Source organism: Catharus ustulatus, chromosome 6 (genome assembly GCF_009819885.2).
Source record: "Catharus ustulatus isolate bCatUst1 chromosome 6, bCatUst1.pri.v2, whole genome shotgun sequence".
Lineage (NCBI taxonomy): Eukaryota > Metazoa > Chordata > Aves > Passeriformes > Turdidae > Catharus > Catharus ustulatus.
The window spans coordinates 11,273,860-11,292,916 of NC_046226.1; the positions used below are offsets into that span (position 1 = coordinate 11,273,860).

The 19,057-nt window shown below is 36.7% G+C and overlaps 1 protein-coding gene across 1 annotated transcript; it reads left to right on the top strand.

Annotated features, from left to right (window-relative positions):
* Positions 1-1,958: 1,958 nt before the first annotated feature.
* Positions 1,959-16,575, top strand: MOK (MOK protein kinase). Its single transcript, XM_042779379.1, is given in 17 exon segments — positions 1,959-1,968; positions 2,231-2,286; positions 2,288-2,322; positions 4,025-4,097; positions 4,099-4,115; positions 5,706-5,776; positions 8,452-8,471; positions 8,473-8,534; positions 9,020-9,068; positions 9,952-10,172; positions 11,101-11,143; positions 12,913-13,004; positions 13,006-13,050; positions 13,269-13,406; positions 14,230-14,359; positions 14,361-14,505; positions 14,508-16,575. Coding segments are annotated over 17 exon segments (1,335 nt in total). The 3' UTR covers positions 14,636-16,575.
* Positions 16,576-19,057: the final 2,482 nt, after the last annotated feature.

Sequence of the window (19,057 nt, forward strand, 5' to 3'; positions counted from 1 at the left end):
AAAGAGTAAATCAACAAAGAGCTAACTTTATTTTGTGTCTGTCTTGGGTCTATTTTGGCCCAGAGCAGGCTCTGACATTATAAGAACATATAACACAGCCAGTGTGTTTCTGACTGGTTGGAGAGTTGCTACCAAAAAAATCAATTTACACTGAATTATGTAATAGTATTTAAGTAGTCTGAATTTACAATCTTCATCTTACATTTAGCAGTTTAGATAGGAAATTAAAACCTAAGGTGGGGATAGAGTGGTGATTTTTCCTCATGTTATTTCCTCATTCTCAATTAGTGAAGGCTGAGGATCAGCTCGCTTGAAGCACTAATTTCTCAGTTATCAAATAGCAGCTAAAGCAAAACAGTCCTGTGGTCTCCTCCCCATTTTGGAGTCTCTGTTAGAGATTCTCTCCTTTACCCACAATGATTTTCAAATTCAGTTTCCACTTTTAAATAGCTCTAGATGTAAATTGTCTATATTGAGTGTATTAAATGGTGTGGCTTATTTTAAATTACTCTACTATTTCCAATTTTTCAAGTTTAGATGGCCTAATTAGTAAGTTTATGATGCAGCGTGATTGATAATGATCAGAAAACAGAAGTGGCAGATGATAAAAATGAGAAGAGCACCTCACAATTCTCATGTGAGTGCTGCTACTGTATTGAAGAAAGAGGGGTTGCAAGGGGAAGGTTTCTAGTAATTAAAACACGAGCAAGGAAAGAAAACACTTTTTTGTTGTTGGGTGTTTTATTTTTTTTTAAACAGAAGCAAGTATGAAAGCTGGGGAGATGAAAAGAGAATAAGACAACACAAATTAATTGTTAGTTGGAAGACAGCATTAGAATGTCCTTGCTTAAGAAACTTCTCTCTGCAAAATTTCTTGGCAGGCTTTCTCCACTGTAAGGCTGTGTTTATACTTGTAAATTAAACATATCTGGAAATCTTCTTGGACACAAGGAGCAACTGGCATGAAACAGCCCCCATCTCTGCTAGTAAATTCTCTTATCTTCCAAAACAAGGCAGTAGGACAGAAACTGCTGGAGAACTGACCTTAGAAGGAGTCCTCACACCAGGCAGGGAAGGTGCCTCACGAAGTGCTGATTGTCACAGGCCAAGTCCCTGCCAGCGACTGTTGTCACAGTAACTAATAACAGGCAGCTACACTGAATTTACTGCTATCACATGGCTTGAGACGCCCAGTTATTCTGACACCCATAAAGGTCTGAATATGATAAAAGAGGTTTTCTGCCCTGCCTCCCTCAGAATGACTGGGTTTGCATCTTTCTTGAATAATAAAACCATGTCAAAAGCAACAGCAAACCAGAACTGGATTTTGCTCAGGTGAAATTACTGAAAAAAATTATCAAGGATAGAATCTGTAGGTGCTAAAAATAAAATGAAATAGGAGGATGAGGTGGGTGAAGGGAACTAGGCAGTGGGATTGGTAAGGAACAGTTAATCACAAAGCTGAAAGAGAATAAAGTCAATTCTGATGGAAATTAGAAGACCTGAAAATTAATATAAGTAAAACTTTTTTTATAACCCTTATCTGCTTCATCTCTTAAAGTTCTGCAGAATTAGAATTGACTGATTTTTCACATCCTTGTATTTGAAGCACTTCATTATCAAAGCCAAACATTACCTTTGGTCCAGTGCAAATCTTATATCTGAATTTAATATGGGAATAAAGCTTTAAAATAAACTGTTTTGCTTTAAAAAAAACCCCAAAAACAAAACAACGCCTTCACAAAAAAAAAAAAAAAACCCAACAAATAACCCCTGTGTTGGAACAATGATTGCATGATACATTTGCTTTCCAAGATAATGTATTTTCAGTACATTGTAAATAAAGGGAATTTTTTTTTGTTTACTTCTTGTGAAAGAAGCAAAGAATAAATTCAAATATGTGTTGCTAATATGGTGCAGCATTAAAAAAAGTAGGAAGGGCAGTGTGAAGAGGCATTATGTCTCTGAGCAAGGAGGTGGTAGTTTATTATCTAAGAATTACTGTATTCTGCTTTCTGGAATGTCTTTTACTGTACTCAAACTTAATTTGCTGTTTTTCATTTTATTTTCTCTCAACTTATATTTTAACAAAAAACCTCTTTTATTTGAAAGTTTTCCATTAGTCAGCCTTTAACAAGTCAAGTAAGGATTGATAAACAGTCTTCATTACAATTTCAAACATTCTGAAATGGTGTCTTTTTGTTTTTAAAATAGCAGTTGGTAAGATAAGGAGAGGGAACATTTTCTCATTTTCTGGAGAAACTGAGTCTTAGGAAGGGAAACGTGCTATGCAAGTAAACATGTGAAGCAACATTTTGAAAGGTATCCATAATTAATCATGGAAATTCTACAGAAAATCATGTCTAAATTCAGTGAGGGAACACAAAATTAAGACTAAGTGAAGCTTTTTAAGTACACATGAATTAAAGAGGTTTGCATGTGGTATAGAAAGAGAACTCTCTTTGGCACTGGGGGGTTATTTCTTTGAGTACTCAAATTTATGTCACCCACTGTATTAAATGGTGCCTGGCCACTGGGTCAAGGGTGAAACAAGATGAATGAGGAATAAATATTTGATTCCTGCCTTGCCAAATGCACTGAATATACTTGTGCTGTTTTCCTTTTAGTTGTAAATAATAATTGGAGGAAATGTGTCAGTCCTTTCCTTGGGTAATACTTTTTTCAGTCTCTTTAAGTACTGTTCTAATGCAGTGCATTTGTCCTTAGTCAGTGTATAGCATTAGTTTCTCCTTCATATTTGCATTTATATTTATATCCATCATCTAGATGTCACATGGTCACAAAATAGGTGCTTTTTATCAGTTAGGAAAATAGAGGAGAGGACTGTGTGTAAGTAGACATAGACCTGGCATTGTCCTGTCCAAGTATCTAAGTGCCAACCTGTGCCTCTTGGGTTACTGATCAGTTAAATACATCAAGTTCCTAATGAAATCACTGGGAATGACTCATTTGTACACACAAACTGAAATGGGACATTTTGCTCTTAGGTGAGATTTCAAGATGTAACTCAGAGCTTCAAATGATATCAGTTAAAGAAAGAAAACCATCTTCAAGTAATATGGCTTCTGATTCTCTGTTAAATTGTTAGAGATCTGTTGGTCCATTTATGCACTACCTACAACTGACAGAATTGTTCACTTTGTGATCAAAACATTATTTAAACTCTCTGCTTAATTGTGTCAAGGGCAGATGTATACAACTCAGTGGTAAGGCACTGCAGACTCTTTCATCTTTTCATCTAAAACATTTTTTAGGCCTTTAACCCTTTGATAAATTGACTGACAAATTCTTTTGATGACGTGAGCTCTTTTAACAACAGATAATAGCATTATTTTAAACAGAACCTGCCCATACAATGTATTTCTTCTTGTTTCAAAGTGGAAAATATTGTTTTGGTGTTTAGCTGTAAGCCTGACTGGGAAAAGACGTATGTCCTGCTCTGATCCATTCAAAAGGGTGCAAAGCTCTGGGTTTCCTGCTTCCTCCCCAGAGTTTCTGTAGCATGGGTTTTTTGTTTATTAAAGCCTAGGAGGGCAATGAAATAATGTACACAATGATTGAATGGTGTCTATTTTTCATGTAAGAGGTTTCCATCAAAACTTAATTTGAAACGTTAAATTTGGCAACGCATCCCACTGAGCAATGTTTGGAATGTATGCTGCAGCAGCACAGAGTAAACAGTATCATCCATACTCTTATGCAACACAAAATTCCTGCTGGGTAGCTCCTTGGCATGGTAACTGGTGTCTGGAGCACAGCACATTACTACTTTTTTTCTTGGGGTAAGCCCAGCTACTCCAAGCTGCAAGAAGGAATAAAGCCAGTTACTAATTACTGATCTGCTCAATAAAGAAACAGCAAGCAAACAATTTATTGGGCCCTGCATTTGAAAATGCAGTGATGGACTAAAGTTCTGACAGCCTCATGGCAGGAGAAAAAGTCAACTATGATCCATCCCTGGCTGCAAGTCAATCTTCCTCTTTTCTGTTTAATTCAACTTTAGTGTAGAATAAGTGAATAATCTGAGATAAATACAAGCACTAAGGAGTCTGAGTCCACATCCTACTCTCTTTATGTTTACATAAAGTTGTTTTGTGTTCATGGTGCATTGATTTCTTTCTTCTTTATTCCTGTATTTGAACAATATCCAGTAACTTTTGGGTCTAGAGACAACTTGCAGATTCTTAACCAGCTTTTTATTTCAACAGAAAGAAAAAACCAACACGTTTCTCAAAGTCTAAACTCTACATGTCTGCCTTTGTTAAGAAAGTCTGATGTAGCTCTTGCATTCTGTGGCTCTTTTCCAACAGACCAAAAATATTTCAACATTAGTATTAAAATTAAAAACTAAATATATGCTAAGCATAGTTAAATTTAATCTCATAATACGTAAGATTTGCTGGTGATTTCAACCCATGTCCCATATCCAGTTAGTGCTTAACTGTGCACCATGGCTCAGTACTCTGGTTAGGCACACTCTGAGCTTATCTGCTGAAATAACCCCTGCTACTTAAGGACCTTGACTTATCAGTTTGAGCTAGGGATTAAGGCAAACTATTTGGCAGTATCATTTCACAGGCAATTTACAGACACCCCTGTGCAAGTAGCTGAAGTTTAGATCTCAGAATTAGGCAGTAGCTGAGCTATGCTTTTGGAAAGTGGTGTCAGTGATAAAGTTGGGTTCCTTGCCTCATTAAGCACTTCAGTGTCTCCTGGGGACATGTTCTGTCTCACAGAGTGATCACGTTTTATGACAGCATTTACTCCATTACTGCATGGTACATTTCATCACTGTGCAACAGCAGACGTGTCCTTCATTATTCAAATACTTGACACAAAACTTGTTGACTGCTCTGAAATATCTTTTCTTGCCTTTCAGGCTGTCTTATTTTTCTGTTCAAGGCTTGGGTACTACACTGTTATTGCCAGGCCTGTTTTCTGCAAATGCATGGGAAGCTGCTAATTGTGTCAGCAGCTTGGCTTTCTGGAATTCTCAGCCTCAGCTGCTATGGTGTTAACTAAGTGTAATCCAGCTGGCCAGCCATCTTGCCGAGCTCCTGCAGTCTGTCTGCAAGCTGAACTGCAGATTGTCTCTCAACCTTTTAATAGCTGGGTTAACACAACATTGCAGGGAAGATGGACTGTAATGCAGTTATGTTAGAAGAAAAACTAAAGACCTAAGGATGTCTGCCTCTGCAGGGCAGTGAAATGGAAAATAAAGTGTCAGATGTATTACATCATGATTATACTTTAAATTGCTGTTGTCAGCAAAATAGTGATTCCAGCCAGATACTCATTGCCTTACAACAGAACGCTACAGGAGTTCTAAGTAGAAAGTATTTTCACATACAGTGTAATGGTTTCCCTCTCTTTTATTGTAAGCTTGTACCAGTTAATTTACTGGAAATTTCTTGATACTGAACAGTGTGATAGGCCAGAAAAACATGCCTTCAGAAAGCTTCATGGAATAAATCAGTTAACTTCTGCCGTGGGTGCTTTCGATAGCATCAACTAAAACTATGATACCTCAGATGTCAGTTTAAGAACTTCCATGAGACAGTATCAATGAAAAATGAACATGTGCATTTTAATACTGGTTAAACTATGTACTTTTTTCTACGCTGTGTACAAATCAGTGTGCAAGTTTTATTTCTAGCTTAAAATCTCCTTATTTGTTTCTGCAGCAATGAAAACTCTGGCTCCCTTTCACTGGTATGTGAATTCATGCCCATGAATATTTGTGAGCTGATGAAAGGTATGTAGCATATACTCAGAAAACATAAACTCTCCTTGTGTAGATCACAAAGTGGAATTAATTATTTTTCACTTAGTTGTTCACTGTTACAGATTATAAAGCTCATAGGGAATTTTGTGCTGTACTGCTTTGCCCTTTAATTCTTGCCAGTGGAATATACCCAATTGTTTAAGGCAGGGGTGCATGCAGGTTTCCCATGAGTCAAGTCCATAGCCATCTATTCCACAGTCCAACAACCTTAACTGCAAAACACAAAATAATGGCTTTATGTAACAAAACATAAAACTTAAGCAGATTCTTTGTTAGGTCAGGGCTACAGTGAGGTTGTAAGAAAATTATTCCCATTTGTTTCAAAACTATGGAATCAATGAATAAGGATTTTCAGTTTTTATATCTAGGAAAAAAAGCCTTTCACTAAATTTTCTTTATAAAATAACCCATACCTCCTATATTTAAAAATTCTGGAGCTGTTTGTCAAAGCAGGTTGGAGCCTATAAAGCTTAAGGAAGAGTTCCTACAAAGAAATTTAGATCAAAAGCTGGTTTAAAGCCAGTTCTTGGAATTGGATACAGCAAATGAAGGGGTTTAAAATTCGTAAGTAAAAGAGGATTCTTAACAGTTCGGGGTTTAATTTAAATAACTGAATATGCAACCATCATTCAGTGTAATACAATAAAGACTTGCTCCTGAACATGACGTTGGTGGCACTGACTATTCAGATCTCTAACAAAAGGAGTAACTCTGTTTCTGACCTACATAAGAATGTGAGATTAAAATTGAGTTATTTGCTGATTGCTGAAGCAGACATTAGTGTGTACTAGTTTTAATAAGACATTTTGGGTTTGCTATATTTAGCATGGTATTCAGATGGAAATGAGAATCATCATTTCAGTATGTTCCAATTTTTTTTTATTATTTAAAAATACAAGTTCTTTCAAAGTTTTCCAGAAGATGACTGTTTTCACACTACTTAGTTGTAATAACCTCCTTTTCTATGGCATGGTGAATCAGTTCAAAATGAAATTTGTGTTCAATAGTAATCTGAAATGCTGCAGTTAGGGATTATCTGATCAGTAACCTGGGTTTACCTGAACTTCTGTAAATTGCTGATACTTCTTTATGGTCTGAATTTTGAGTCTGAACTGTGTTTGCCATGATACAGTGCCTTATTTTTAATGTTGAATAAGGTGGTGGCACATGGGGTGGAGCTTGTCAAATCATAGAGTATAACAGAAAAGTGAAGTGGACTGAAAAGGAATTTTTGACAAGGAGTATGGAGACACTTCTGTAATTAGGAGGAAAGTTCACTGTAATGCTACTACTGTGGAAAACAGATACTTTTGGGTTTTTTCCTTAAAAAAGCACGAGATCCATGTTACTTCAGTCAAGCCTATTTGTCTTTACACAAAGTCATAATTGTCTTGCTGTTAATTTATAGTGGAAGCATTTAATAACTGAAAAACAGTCTTGCTCTTTGTTTAATCAACAGCAGTTTGGTCATTTAAAGCAATGAAAAAAGTGGCTGAGAGGTGTGGAGGATCTCTCAAGAGAAAGTATAGATTGGATTCACTGCACCATTACTGCCAAATAAGGTTTCTCCAGTGATAAATCTGGAAGCAGAAGAGCATCTGCTTCAGATTTTTCTGGTGACATGTAATGAAAAAGCAATTGAGCATGACTTCTTTTTATGAAGGCCTGATTCCTTAAATAAGAATAATAATCTAAATTGATTTGAATAGCTGCATTTTATAATATCTTTTCTACTATAAATGACAAAAGTCCTGATGTTGAAAGCACCATTTATCTCTACGGGGCACTACTACTACAATTCCCGATGTAAATGGTACTCTGTTCCAAGTGCTTTGTGATCTAATCCTGCTCAGTGGATTATGTGGCTGCCTGGAGGAGCACTGTAATCAGTTGGGAACACAAGTCCTGCTGGCTGCTGGAGCTCTGGCCTCAATGAGTTACTGTCCTGATAATCTCCCTCCTCCTCCCCAGCCAATTACTCATACTACTGTCATCGCGCAGATCAGTACCTGCTTTGTTTTTCAAAAATGTGATCATTTCTGCCTCTGTTGATGGCATTGCAGCGTTACATAAAGGCATTACAGCAAGATTAAAAGGCCTTTGGAGCCTATAAAAGAAAAAAGCTGAGCAGTTACTGAATGGCTCTGAAAAATAGATAAATTTTATAACTGTAATTATTGCCTAACAGCAACAGCAAGCTAAACTACATAGGTTAGCCTTTAATTTGCAATTCAGATGTGAATCACAGTCCTTTAACCGTAGCAGTAACTTGAGGCGATTGATACAAATCTTCAACCTGAAGGACAATTACTTTGACTAGAGAGGAAATGAGATATTTAGAAGTGAAATATTGTAGCTCTGCTAGAACTTGGGGAAATAGAAACTGCAAGTAATACATGCAGTAAAAACTAAGGCATCTTGCAGAGTATTGAATTGACAATTGTTAGCTGAGCTATTCTGGGACATACTGAAATATAAATACTGTCAGAAGTTGAGTGGAAAATAAATTACCAAGGTAGCTATCAATGACAGAAGCAGTATAATTGAAAAAGGTGGTATCAATGCACTTCTGGAAGATGAAGACCATGGTATTTGAATTCTGTTTGTTTTTTACTAAAAAGGACACAACTAAAATTTTATTCTAGGAAGGAGAAAGCCATTGCCTAAAACAAAAAAAAATCCAGAACAACAGGTACCAGGTATGCAAATCTCTAGATTGAGTACATAGGTAAAAGACCTGGTTCAGGAACAGCTTTACAGCAAATGTAGCATGCATTTATTTCAGGGTCATCCCTAGGCAGAAGCAGAATTGTCTGGGGCAGCAGTGGCTGCTGCAGGGAGAGAAAAGGCCCAGACACATCTTTGCCTGCAGCAGAGCCCTGGGAGGCAGCAGGCAGCCAGAGCTGCTGCCAGCACCCCAAAGGAGCTCTAGTACCTGCTGCAGGAAGTCCTGGGAGGGGATGGCCCTTGCAATCCTCTGGTAGCCCTGGTGAGAGCAGAAGCAGAAAGCCTGGCCTCTCCTTCCTGGACTTTCTCATTCCCCATTTCCATATCTGTAGCTGTTGTCTCACCATGGTGGCAAAATTTAATTTTTTACTAATGTTGAAAAAAGTGCTGGTTTCTTTAAATATTCTTTTTGCAAATAACTGGAAGCACTGATAATGTTTACCTTTTTACTGAATTCTTCTCTCTGCTGCATTTGTATGAGTACAGAAATGGGATATTTCAGAGGGATGGGCAACAAGAAAACATAATAGTAAAGGTAATTAATTTTATATGAGGATATCTAACTGAAAATGAAGTATGTAAGTATTTTTCTCTTTACCCTGAAAAGGTAATGTTTATCCATGAATAAAAGTACAGTTTTTTAAGAAATGTGTCAACAGTTACTGTATTCCTGATCTAGGAGAATGTTGAACAAACAATTTTGTTACTGGCTAAAACCTGAAATGACTGATATGCATTACACCCTGCACGTGGTCCCTCCAACCTAAAAACTTGTTCTTTATCCTCTATTAATATATATTTTTGTTTCTCTGTTAATTAGACACAGGAAGTAGGGTTCAGTTTTGCAGCTCTTTCTTTCTACATTCAATTCCTACATTTAGTGGAAGTTACACAAACAAAAGAGAGCAGAAGATAGTGGTTTTCCTAAGATTTAATTGTTACCATCTCTCCTAACAGTTTCAGAAAGTTATTTTACTAATGTTTGAAAAGCAAGGATTTTTAAATTCCATTAATGAAATTTTATTTTTTGAATATAGTTTTTTGAGTCATAGAAATGCATAGGAGAAGCCAAAGCCACCTATTACAGTACTGCTAAACAGAAAAACTCTAATAATTTAATCTAATTATCCTGTTTAGCAGCCTTTTCTTCTGTGATAGTCCCTATGCGCTTAGGCCTTTCTTTTCATGATGTACAGAACAGGGTTTGCATTACATACTATGGACACAAATATCTTCATGCTTGGAGCTACTTTCTATTTTAATGCAGCTTTACTGCTGTGATACTACCACCCCTGGATTTTGGGAAGTTTCTTCTTAAAATAATCCGTGATTTCTTTTATGATGACTATTTTACAGTCATTGCTTGAATATCTTACTGTTTGTAATATGTGGAAATACTTTATTTATTTTTGCAACAGAACACCCTAAAGTTAGGAGACTTTGGATCTTGTAGGAGTATCTGTTCTCAGCAGGCACACAGTACCTCCCCACACTGGTACTGAGCACCTGAATGTTTGCTTACAAATGGGCTTTATAGTTACAAAATTGGCATGTGGAGTCCTGGCTGTGTTTTCTACAAAATCACAAGGTACTGTGTTCAGTGGAGGGTTTTGCTTATCATTAATCAAGATAATCAAAGGTAAATAACTCAAATTAGGAGCATGTGGTTTGGGTAATGTGATCTTTGTTTCCATGGATTTGTAGAAGAAGCTTCTGTGCTTAGTCTGCAGGGTTCATGAGGCAGTAATCCCGTCTGGTCTGGCACTCTCTTCACCCTGTGGCAGGTTAGTAATAAAACAGTTCAAGAGAACACAGTACAAACAAAGAAATATTTTTGAACTTTTTTTCCCGAATGGCTTAATATTTAGTAAAAATGCATTTTCTCTGCTTTATCTCTGTTTAGAGTATGGCTCATTTCCTCTCATGAGCATCACAAATTATCTTCAGTCTTGTTAATGCACTTAATGGTGAAATGTTTCCCACTTTTTGTGGACTTACTAATACTTTCTGCAAAACCAGAGGAGATTGGAGAATGCAATCCCTCTGATTTACGACTTTGATTTATAGTATAGTGTGTCTAAGACCGCTGTGCTCTTAAGGTCTTGTGTGCTGGTTTATTTTGAAATCAGGTTGTGATGAAGGAAGAGTTCAGAAAAACACGAATTTACGTCTTTGAAGATTTTTGATGATCATGAAACTGTAACTCAAAAAATTTGTCACTGGTCTTCAAGAAAAAAGGAAAAATACCCACTATGAGTATTTCTTCAATATCTTTGTGCCCTAGCAACAGCAGCAGTTCTTTATTCTCCTCCCACACTGCTGTCTCTGATATGCAACCAGGACTGATAACATTTGCTTTGCTTCTTTCCTCCTCCACATGGCAAGTGCAGCTGCTGCCATCACCATCACATTAAATGACAACCATTATGGTTTGCCTGCTAACTTGTAGAAACATTTCTACTTCTCCAGCCAGAAAGCTGTAAAAAGAAGAATCCCAAATGTGGCAGTACTCTTGCAAAGTAAATTGTGACCAAAAGCTTTAAGAATGCCTTGTTTTTTGATTTCAGCTTGAATCAGCTGGGCTTTCTAGCTTTGTTAGAAAATTACATGGTACAAACTTAAGTTTTCTTAGGGAAAAATCTCAAACCTCAAAGATAATTTCCTTGTAGTTTCAGCTAATGTAAAAAATTTCACTCTTTGCAACCACTGAACTTTTTCAGAGACCTTATAGGTGTGTTCAGAGAAAAGGAGGGATATTTATTGAAAATTAATGAATTGAAAGAGATACAGCCTTGCCAAATTAAAGGCAATTTTGGATAGGTTTGTTTCTTTTTCAGTGCTTTCTGCAGTTGTTGCTGTTGAATGGTTCCATAAGCTTTAATGCTTTACAGAACATTATATAAGAATTTTTAGTGTTTTACTCAGCCCTGCTGATCTTTCAAATCTTGTTTCCCTTTCTGTTCCCTATAAATCATGATTCCTGGATCGCACTTTTCAGTGGCTTGCACAGTTGTTCTTGACTTTACAGTTTTACATATGGCACACTTTTTACACAGAAGCTAGTCCCAGCTGCATGTCTTGATGCAGCTGCACAATGTGAATCAGATCTTTTCTCTCCTTCCTCTACTCCAGGCGTTATGAAGACACTCAGAGTAGTGTGCAGCCAGCTGTTTGATTGAATTTGCAAACAGTTAAAAAGAAGTTTCTTGTGTCTACAAAGGGGCTGAGTGTTTTGCTTTCAAGAGTCATGTGGTGCTACTGAACTGTTCCTTAAATTATAAGCACAAGCAAAAAAGCAACAAGTGCAGGAAATAAATGTTAGTGGACCTGACTAAAGTCAGATTGCTCTTATATGATAACAACGTTTTCAAGGACTCTGTGCAAGTTTTATATTAACTGAGGATCAAGCTCAGGAATGCAGTTCAAATTATAATCTTTCCAGTATTGCTGCTTGTAAAGAACCTGTGTTAGGAATGGAGTGTTATAAATACATTTCTATGTGCATACATAGCAAGAGGGACTGCTTGATTCTGCTGTCTTAGAATGAGGAGAATACATTGTCTTCTAGGATCTACCACTTTACTAGAAGCAAACACAATCCCAGATCCATTGCCCTTCACCACAAGGGATGATCTCTTTACATATTTTGCCCCAAACCAGCAGGAGAGGGCAGCTACAGATTTCCATTTAATAACTCAAGCTATTCCTTCAATCCAAACCAGCAGCTCTGTTGCTCTGCTGCTCACATTATCCTCCAGTTGTTGATAGGTATTGAACTGTCCACAAATAAATAATTCTAACATGTTCTCTTGCTCATAAAAGAAGGGTTTTTTCACCAAAAGTGACAGTTTAACTGTGTCTTCTCTAGTGCTAATACCATCTCTTACCTTGCAGTTTCCAGCCTTTTTCTTGGATCTAATGAGCCCACATTGCAAAAATCCTTGAAGTGATAAGCAGTCCTGGTAACAAAACTCCAAAAGTTCAAGCAGTAAGTATGCACTCCCACAGTTACTAATCTCACTGTTTCAATATCCATGATAGAGCTGTACAGCTGTGTGCAATTTCTGCTCAGGGAACCACCACAAAAATCCTAAATCTGTGCTGACCCAAAAGCAGTGTCTTCTGTTCCTATCCAGAAACAGTCACCCATTCATGAACCTTACAGGCACAGCAGAGGAAATCTGAGCCTATCTTGATCTTATTTGGCTTTTAATTTCCATAGTGTCTTTAAGGCCAGTGACATAAATAATGAATGATTACCTAAATCAGGTGAATTCTTTCTTTTCAGTAAATTGTAATATTCTCTGAATATGCATGATTAAATATTCTTCTTGGCTTGATTAACACAGAATTTTGAGCTTTGAATCCTCCTTTTAAAGAAAGGAAAAGGAAAGACTTCTCTTGTGCACAAATTGCCTTACAAAGGTATCTATTTCCTGTGTGCACTGATAAAATATGACCCCAATGAGAACTGCTGCCCATCAAACCTTACAGCACCCTTATTTTCAAGAACTCTGGCAAATTACTTCAGATCACTTCAATTTTGAAGACTAAAGTCAAAAGGTGAGGAGACCATTGTGTCATGTTTCAAGTGGTGTGAAATTAAATTTGTTTCCAGTCCTTGTCAACCATGAACATAATTCAGTCAACGTAGTTCTTTGCATTGAGTCCAAACCTTACCTAAAACACTACTGATGCTTGTCTCTATTCTTCTTTTTTGTCCCAACCTTTTTAAGGCAGCCAGTACATGAGCTTTAACCATGCACAAAAAATTAAGACTAGTAGGAAATATGTCAGGGCAAGTACCTCAGCATTTGTGGCAAATTTCAAAGGCAAGTCCAAGACAGGTAGTATTTAAGTGGAAGAACTGTCAGCCCATTTAGAGAAAGTAATTTGTAGCACTGAGCTTGTTAGCTAGAAACAAATGTTTTACTTAAGCTGATTATTTGGGTTTATTCTGTCTGCCTAAACACAGATCTTTATTTGGTTTGATGCAGTTCCCCCTCCCCCCAAATCCCTGACATACAGAGTTAGAATTTAGAAGCTCTGATAGCTCATAATCCCTTCCGTACACTCTTGTTAGAGTTGCTGATACTTAAAGGGTCAGCTCCACCTTTATTTTTAAATATAATCACCTGGTTTTGATGTCTGCCTTGAGTTTAAGTTTTCTAGTTGAAGCTTGGCAAAGACAGCAATCATGCTTTTTCCTCTTCAGGGCTTCAGTCTAAATTTTGAGCAAATAAAAATATATCTTTTAAAAACTTAATTATCCCGTATATAAATGATATCGGGGAAAATTCTACATGTGTATTTGACATGAAAATAATTAAAATCTGATTTAAAATTCTGGCAAACTAAAACCGTTTCTATATCAGCTATGTGAAAAATACTCGATGTATTCACTTGCTGTATCAGCAAGGTAAGGTGGAAGTTTTCCTCCTGGAAAACTTTCAAATACAGATTTTTCTCAAAAAACCCTCAGAAAACCTCCACAAACTAGGAAAGAACAATCCTTCTACAGGAGAAGCCATATTTTCCACTAATTTAGTTCTTGTAGGTTTTATAAGAAGTTCCTTTAGGCAAGATTTAAAGAAGCATCAAGTAAAGCAAGTAACTTTTAAAAAGGAATGGGGTGAAGCTGTAATTGGTTTTTTACTTTCTGATTATTTGGGTTTTCTCTTCTAATTGTATTTAAGGTGTTCTCAGAAAGAAATTGAATCTTGTTTATTTATTTTAAAAGCATTTCTTAGGAAAGTCCAGGAAAAAAAGAAAAAAACAAATCAACATGGACCTCTGCTGAGAGAATTACCAAAATTAAATTTCTCCTAGAGTAGCCAAATTGATTTCCTGTCCTACTCCTACATTGCATTCAGTTTTCTAGGGACCTAAGGAAGGTGGTGGAACTCCTCTGTTCCAGTCTGTCAGATTTATTGCATCAAATACTGAGGTGTAGACTCTCACTTGCCCACTGAAGCACATTTGAAACTTCTGTTGTTTCTTCAACAGTCTGAGAAACAGAAGGCACTTCAGTCTTCACTGAAACATTTCCATTTGCCTGCTATAGAAGGAACAGAAGTGAGGAAAAGCCTGGCTATGCAGTGAGAGAGACCCAGTCATACTTCTGTTAGAGATCTAACAAGAACAGCAGTGCCTGATTTTGCCTTGCTCTGACAATTTGTAGGAAAACCCCACAAGGTTTGAGGGCTGCTTTCCTACCATTTTGATATTCTTTTCCTGAAGGGGGTCAATATTTAATTAAAGCATTGTTCTGGCAGAGCACAGAGAGTGTTCTGCATTGAACTTCCTAAGTACTTGTTCCTTTTAGAACCTGGTGGAGGAGGAGGTTGGTTAAAAATAGCATGAAAGGATTCTTTGAGCTCAAGTATTAGGAATGGAATGTTATCTACAGAATTTAAGTTTTCAAATTGTATTAAAAATGACAGCTAACTGCTGGTTTGTTTTTGGATTTTTTTAGATTTAAAGGTTTGGGTTTTTGGAGTTTTTTTTCAGTTAGCTCTGGAAATTATTCTCCTCTTGTATGCAGTAACTTCCGCCTCAGGTTTTACTGAGAATGTGTAAATTGTGCAATCATATGAGATTCTTGATTTTGATGCAGTTTCTGTAACTGCTTAGTATTTTTATGTAATATAATCTAACTCAAAGATAAACATATTTTTTAGCTGATTCAAAAGCAAGTAAAACTTAATCATAGTTTGCTTTAAGCCATTGATCTTAACATTAATCAGGGATAACAGGGATATACTGATACTGTATACTGTATTATACTGTAATACTGATATTGCAGCCAGTTGCTTAAAAGAGCAGTAAAAGCATGTAGCTGATTGTGCTTCAGAAATCTGGCACACACATCACCAGTAACAATTTAACAGAGTATTTCCTATTGCTAAATAAAGTAAAAGGCAACATCTTTATCTTACTAGGAAAGAATTTTTATTCCAAATTGATACCATTGATTTTAAAATTCCTGAGATCTAAAAATTTGCATTAATTAATTTGCAATACTTAAATCTGGTGATGTGTTACAGAACAGTTTTGTTATTTAGAAAACAAAAGTCTGTGCAAGTCATACTTGGCTGGGGGTTAAAAATCTGCCTACCAAGTGTGCATGCAAAACAGGTTTGGCAAATAACTTTTTTGGAGGTTTTAATAGTTTTAAACATTACTCTGCTCATAATTGGGAAGTGATCATCATTTTTTTCCATAATCACACACTGGGCTCTGGTGCTGCTGTTCAAAAACCCAGCCATGAGCAGGAGGCAAAGGGAATTTTGTGTGAGAGGTACTGCTTTGGGGGGGCACCATGGAAAATGGAGCACCGGGGAGGAGCACATCTCATCTGAGTCACTTAGCCAATCCTTAGGCATCAATTTGAGATTTTTGCTCTAGATCCAGACTATTTATTCTAACAAATTAAGGTACACTGTGCAGTAAAGTACAGGTTAACATAATGGTCTTGTAAGAGTAAAAATTATGCCTGTTATGTTCTCAGCTGTTCTTCTGAGATTCCACAGGGCTGTGCATTTGTAAAAAAAATTATTCTTCACTCACTTTGAGGTGGTCCAATAAGTGGACTTTTTGCTGTGACTGATTGATTGATTGATTGATTGACTTCTTTTGTATGAAGAGGCATCTCAACACTTGTAGGGTTCTGTTGTGACTGGATTAGATCCTAATCCTTGTTCAGGTAAATTTTGGACATTTTGGACAACTTTGAGCATGCCCAAATTCCCCATTGTAGCTTTTCCATGTGGAGAAGCTCATGAGACTCAAGTTCTTTATGAATCCTTTTGACATCTACTGCTTGAAAATACTTGTCTAACATATTTGTCTTCATGTTTAGAAAACGGTATTATCACATACTGTATTGAGGATCAACGTGACATTTGTAAGGAGATTCTTGAACATGTGAAAATATCCACAGTGCAGACTGTGGGAGTATTTGATACTGATTCAAATTTGACTATCCAAGTTAAATATCGTCCACCTGCATCGTGTACCATTGCTCAATTTATGTCATTTCTTCATAGCAAATTTTCAGAATATCAATAGCAAGAATGGAAAAACATCCCAACCCTGGAAAGAATTTTTATAGAACAAGACTAAAGCAAGACTAAAGCAAGGCTCTGCAGGGAAACCTCTACTGCTGCTACTCACATTAGGTGTGCCAAAAGAAGAGCAGATTTCTCTTACTAAGACTGAGCTAAGGCTGAGCCAAGTTTTAGTGGAGGAAGTGCTTTACACCAGTAGAGTGAGAACACTGTAACAAAGGGAAACAGCAGAATACAATGGTACAGCTAAATGCTCCTTGTCATTTATTCAAACTCCTGCTGCGTGGATGCTGCTTTTCTCTAGCTCCAAGCAAAAACTCTTCTCCTGAACACAGCATCTCAAAGTGCACTGAAGGTATGTAAAACCACAGTAACTGGCTGAGTTTTCCTGCTCTGTTACATTTCAGTGAAATCATCTCCCCATGTCTGAATGCTTTCATGTTAGCAGCTCATACTGACAGAATATAGAACTTCAACAATAAGGCAATACAGTATTGTCTGAATACCTACCATAGGGTTTTTTTATGGACAGATAGATAGATGGATATGTGAAAGGTGTGATGCCACACCTAGAAAATGAAATTAAGGACTGCAGCTATATAGGCAAGCAACACAGTGCAACAGTAACCTCCAAGTTCTTACCTTTGGAACGCCGAGCAAAAGGTGCAATGACATTATCCAGTGCTTTTTCTGGAGAGAAAGATGATGAGTTGCTTAGTGCTCATGTATCTGGAGTTGAGCATAATGAGTAGCATTAAAATTGATGGTCTAAAAATAGGTAACTAACTGGATCCAAGGGAGCTTACTCTCCACTGTTGTTAATTTCTTACCAAAATAGAGGACAAATCCTACTACCCACATTTGACGGATTGTTCTGACTCAGATCTCTCTTAGCTCGCACTATATAGGAGGTCAAAGCTCAGATTATCAAAACTATATTCCTGATGGAGATATATTAATTGTATTGGTTGCTTCCCATAATCTGTTTCTGTAGGCCTCAAACCACAGATGCTAAAGTATTTTGACTAAAAATATAAAATTCCATCTAACTATGTTGGAACAAGGTACCTTTCTGATTTCAAAAGTGTTATTGCCATTGTTTGCTTCCATAATTAATATATCAGGTAAGTGATAATTCATATACCAGGAAAAAGATGAAGTCAGATTTTTTGTAAGTTTTAACCTGCAGAGAAAAGGCTACCAGAATAACATCTTGTGTACTATCCCATTCTCTGGGGATGTAAGACTGCTATAATGAGAATCGCAATTTCATGTTCAACAGATCATTTTTGCTATAAAGTTGCAAATCTGAAGTGAAGAACCACATTGGAATTTTTCTTCTTTTTTTTTTTTTTTTTTTTACGCTTTCAGGTGGATCTTACTCAGTTTGGCACATACAATTCCTTCAAGGATATTTATTTCCTAACAAGTTCTTTGCTGTTAAACTTCTGGAGACAACTTACACTTCTCTGCCTGTTGGATGAATAGGCAAACTTGAGTTTTCCCACCTGCTTTATAGCTAAAATACACCCAGCTTTAAACCATGAACTGGCAAGTATAGTTCCTACCCTCATTGTTCCAGCTAAAATTCCATATTGAGATTATCTGTGTTCCACTCACTTTTAGTTTTTTTTTTTTTATATAGTAGGAAAAATATTTTTATTAAAAGCTGTATCTACAGTAGCGGTCTTAAGCTCCTTCCAGGTAAGTTATTGGTATCCAGTTTCTTACTAAAATATTTTTATTCTATATGGAATAGAGTGTGGTATGGGCAGTTCAAGCTTCTAGATGATTGCCCTAATAATAAAGAAGAGGCTGAAAAAAGAAAACCCACACGTGTCCCGTGTACTGCTGGACGATGATTTGTGGCAGGGACATACCCTGATATGAGCAGCTGCTGTTGTTCCCCTGATGTTGGATATTGCAATTCTTTCCCTACTGGTTTTGTATTTTTCCAGCTGAAGGAAAAAAGTCTTAAGTTATTGCGTATTTTTTCAACTGTTTCATTTTGACTCAGACCATATAAAGCACTTCTATAGAAGTCTATGGGGAGATAACTACACTAGTTTTCAGTGATGAGGTTTATCTGTATTTTAACAGTTAAACCCACTATGTTAATAAAACAAAACTTCTGAAAAATAATCCTGCTCAGTTTCAGTATTTTCCCCATTCCTATATATTAGAAGAAGACAGATAAGAATTGTAAAGCACAGCTCCATCTTGAATAAAGTAGGGAACTAATTCCCAGCTTATAAACGGATCTGGCAGTTCTCTACATGCTGGCTGCATTGCAAGGATAAGACTTAGTTACAAGCAGCTGCTTCTCCCCAAATGTTCATTCATTTCCTGAAAACAAATCACTTCTTGTGCCAGAAAATATCTTAAATTTACTTGTAATTTAAAAAATTCTACCCAGCTTTATTGTTGGAGAGCAGGAAGGGCATTAACATGTGCC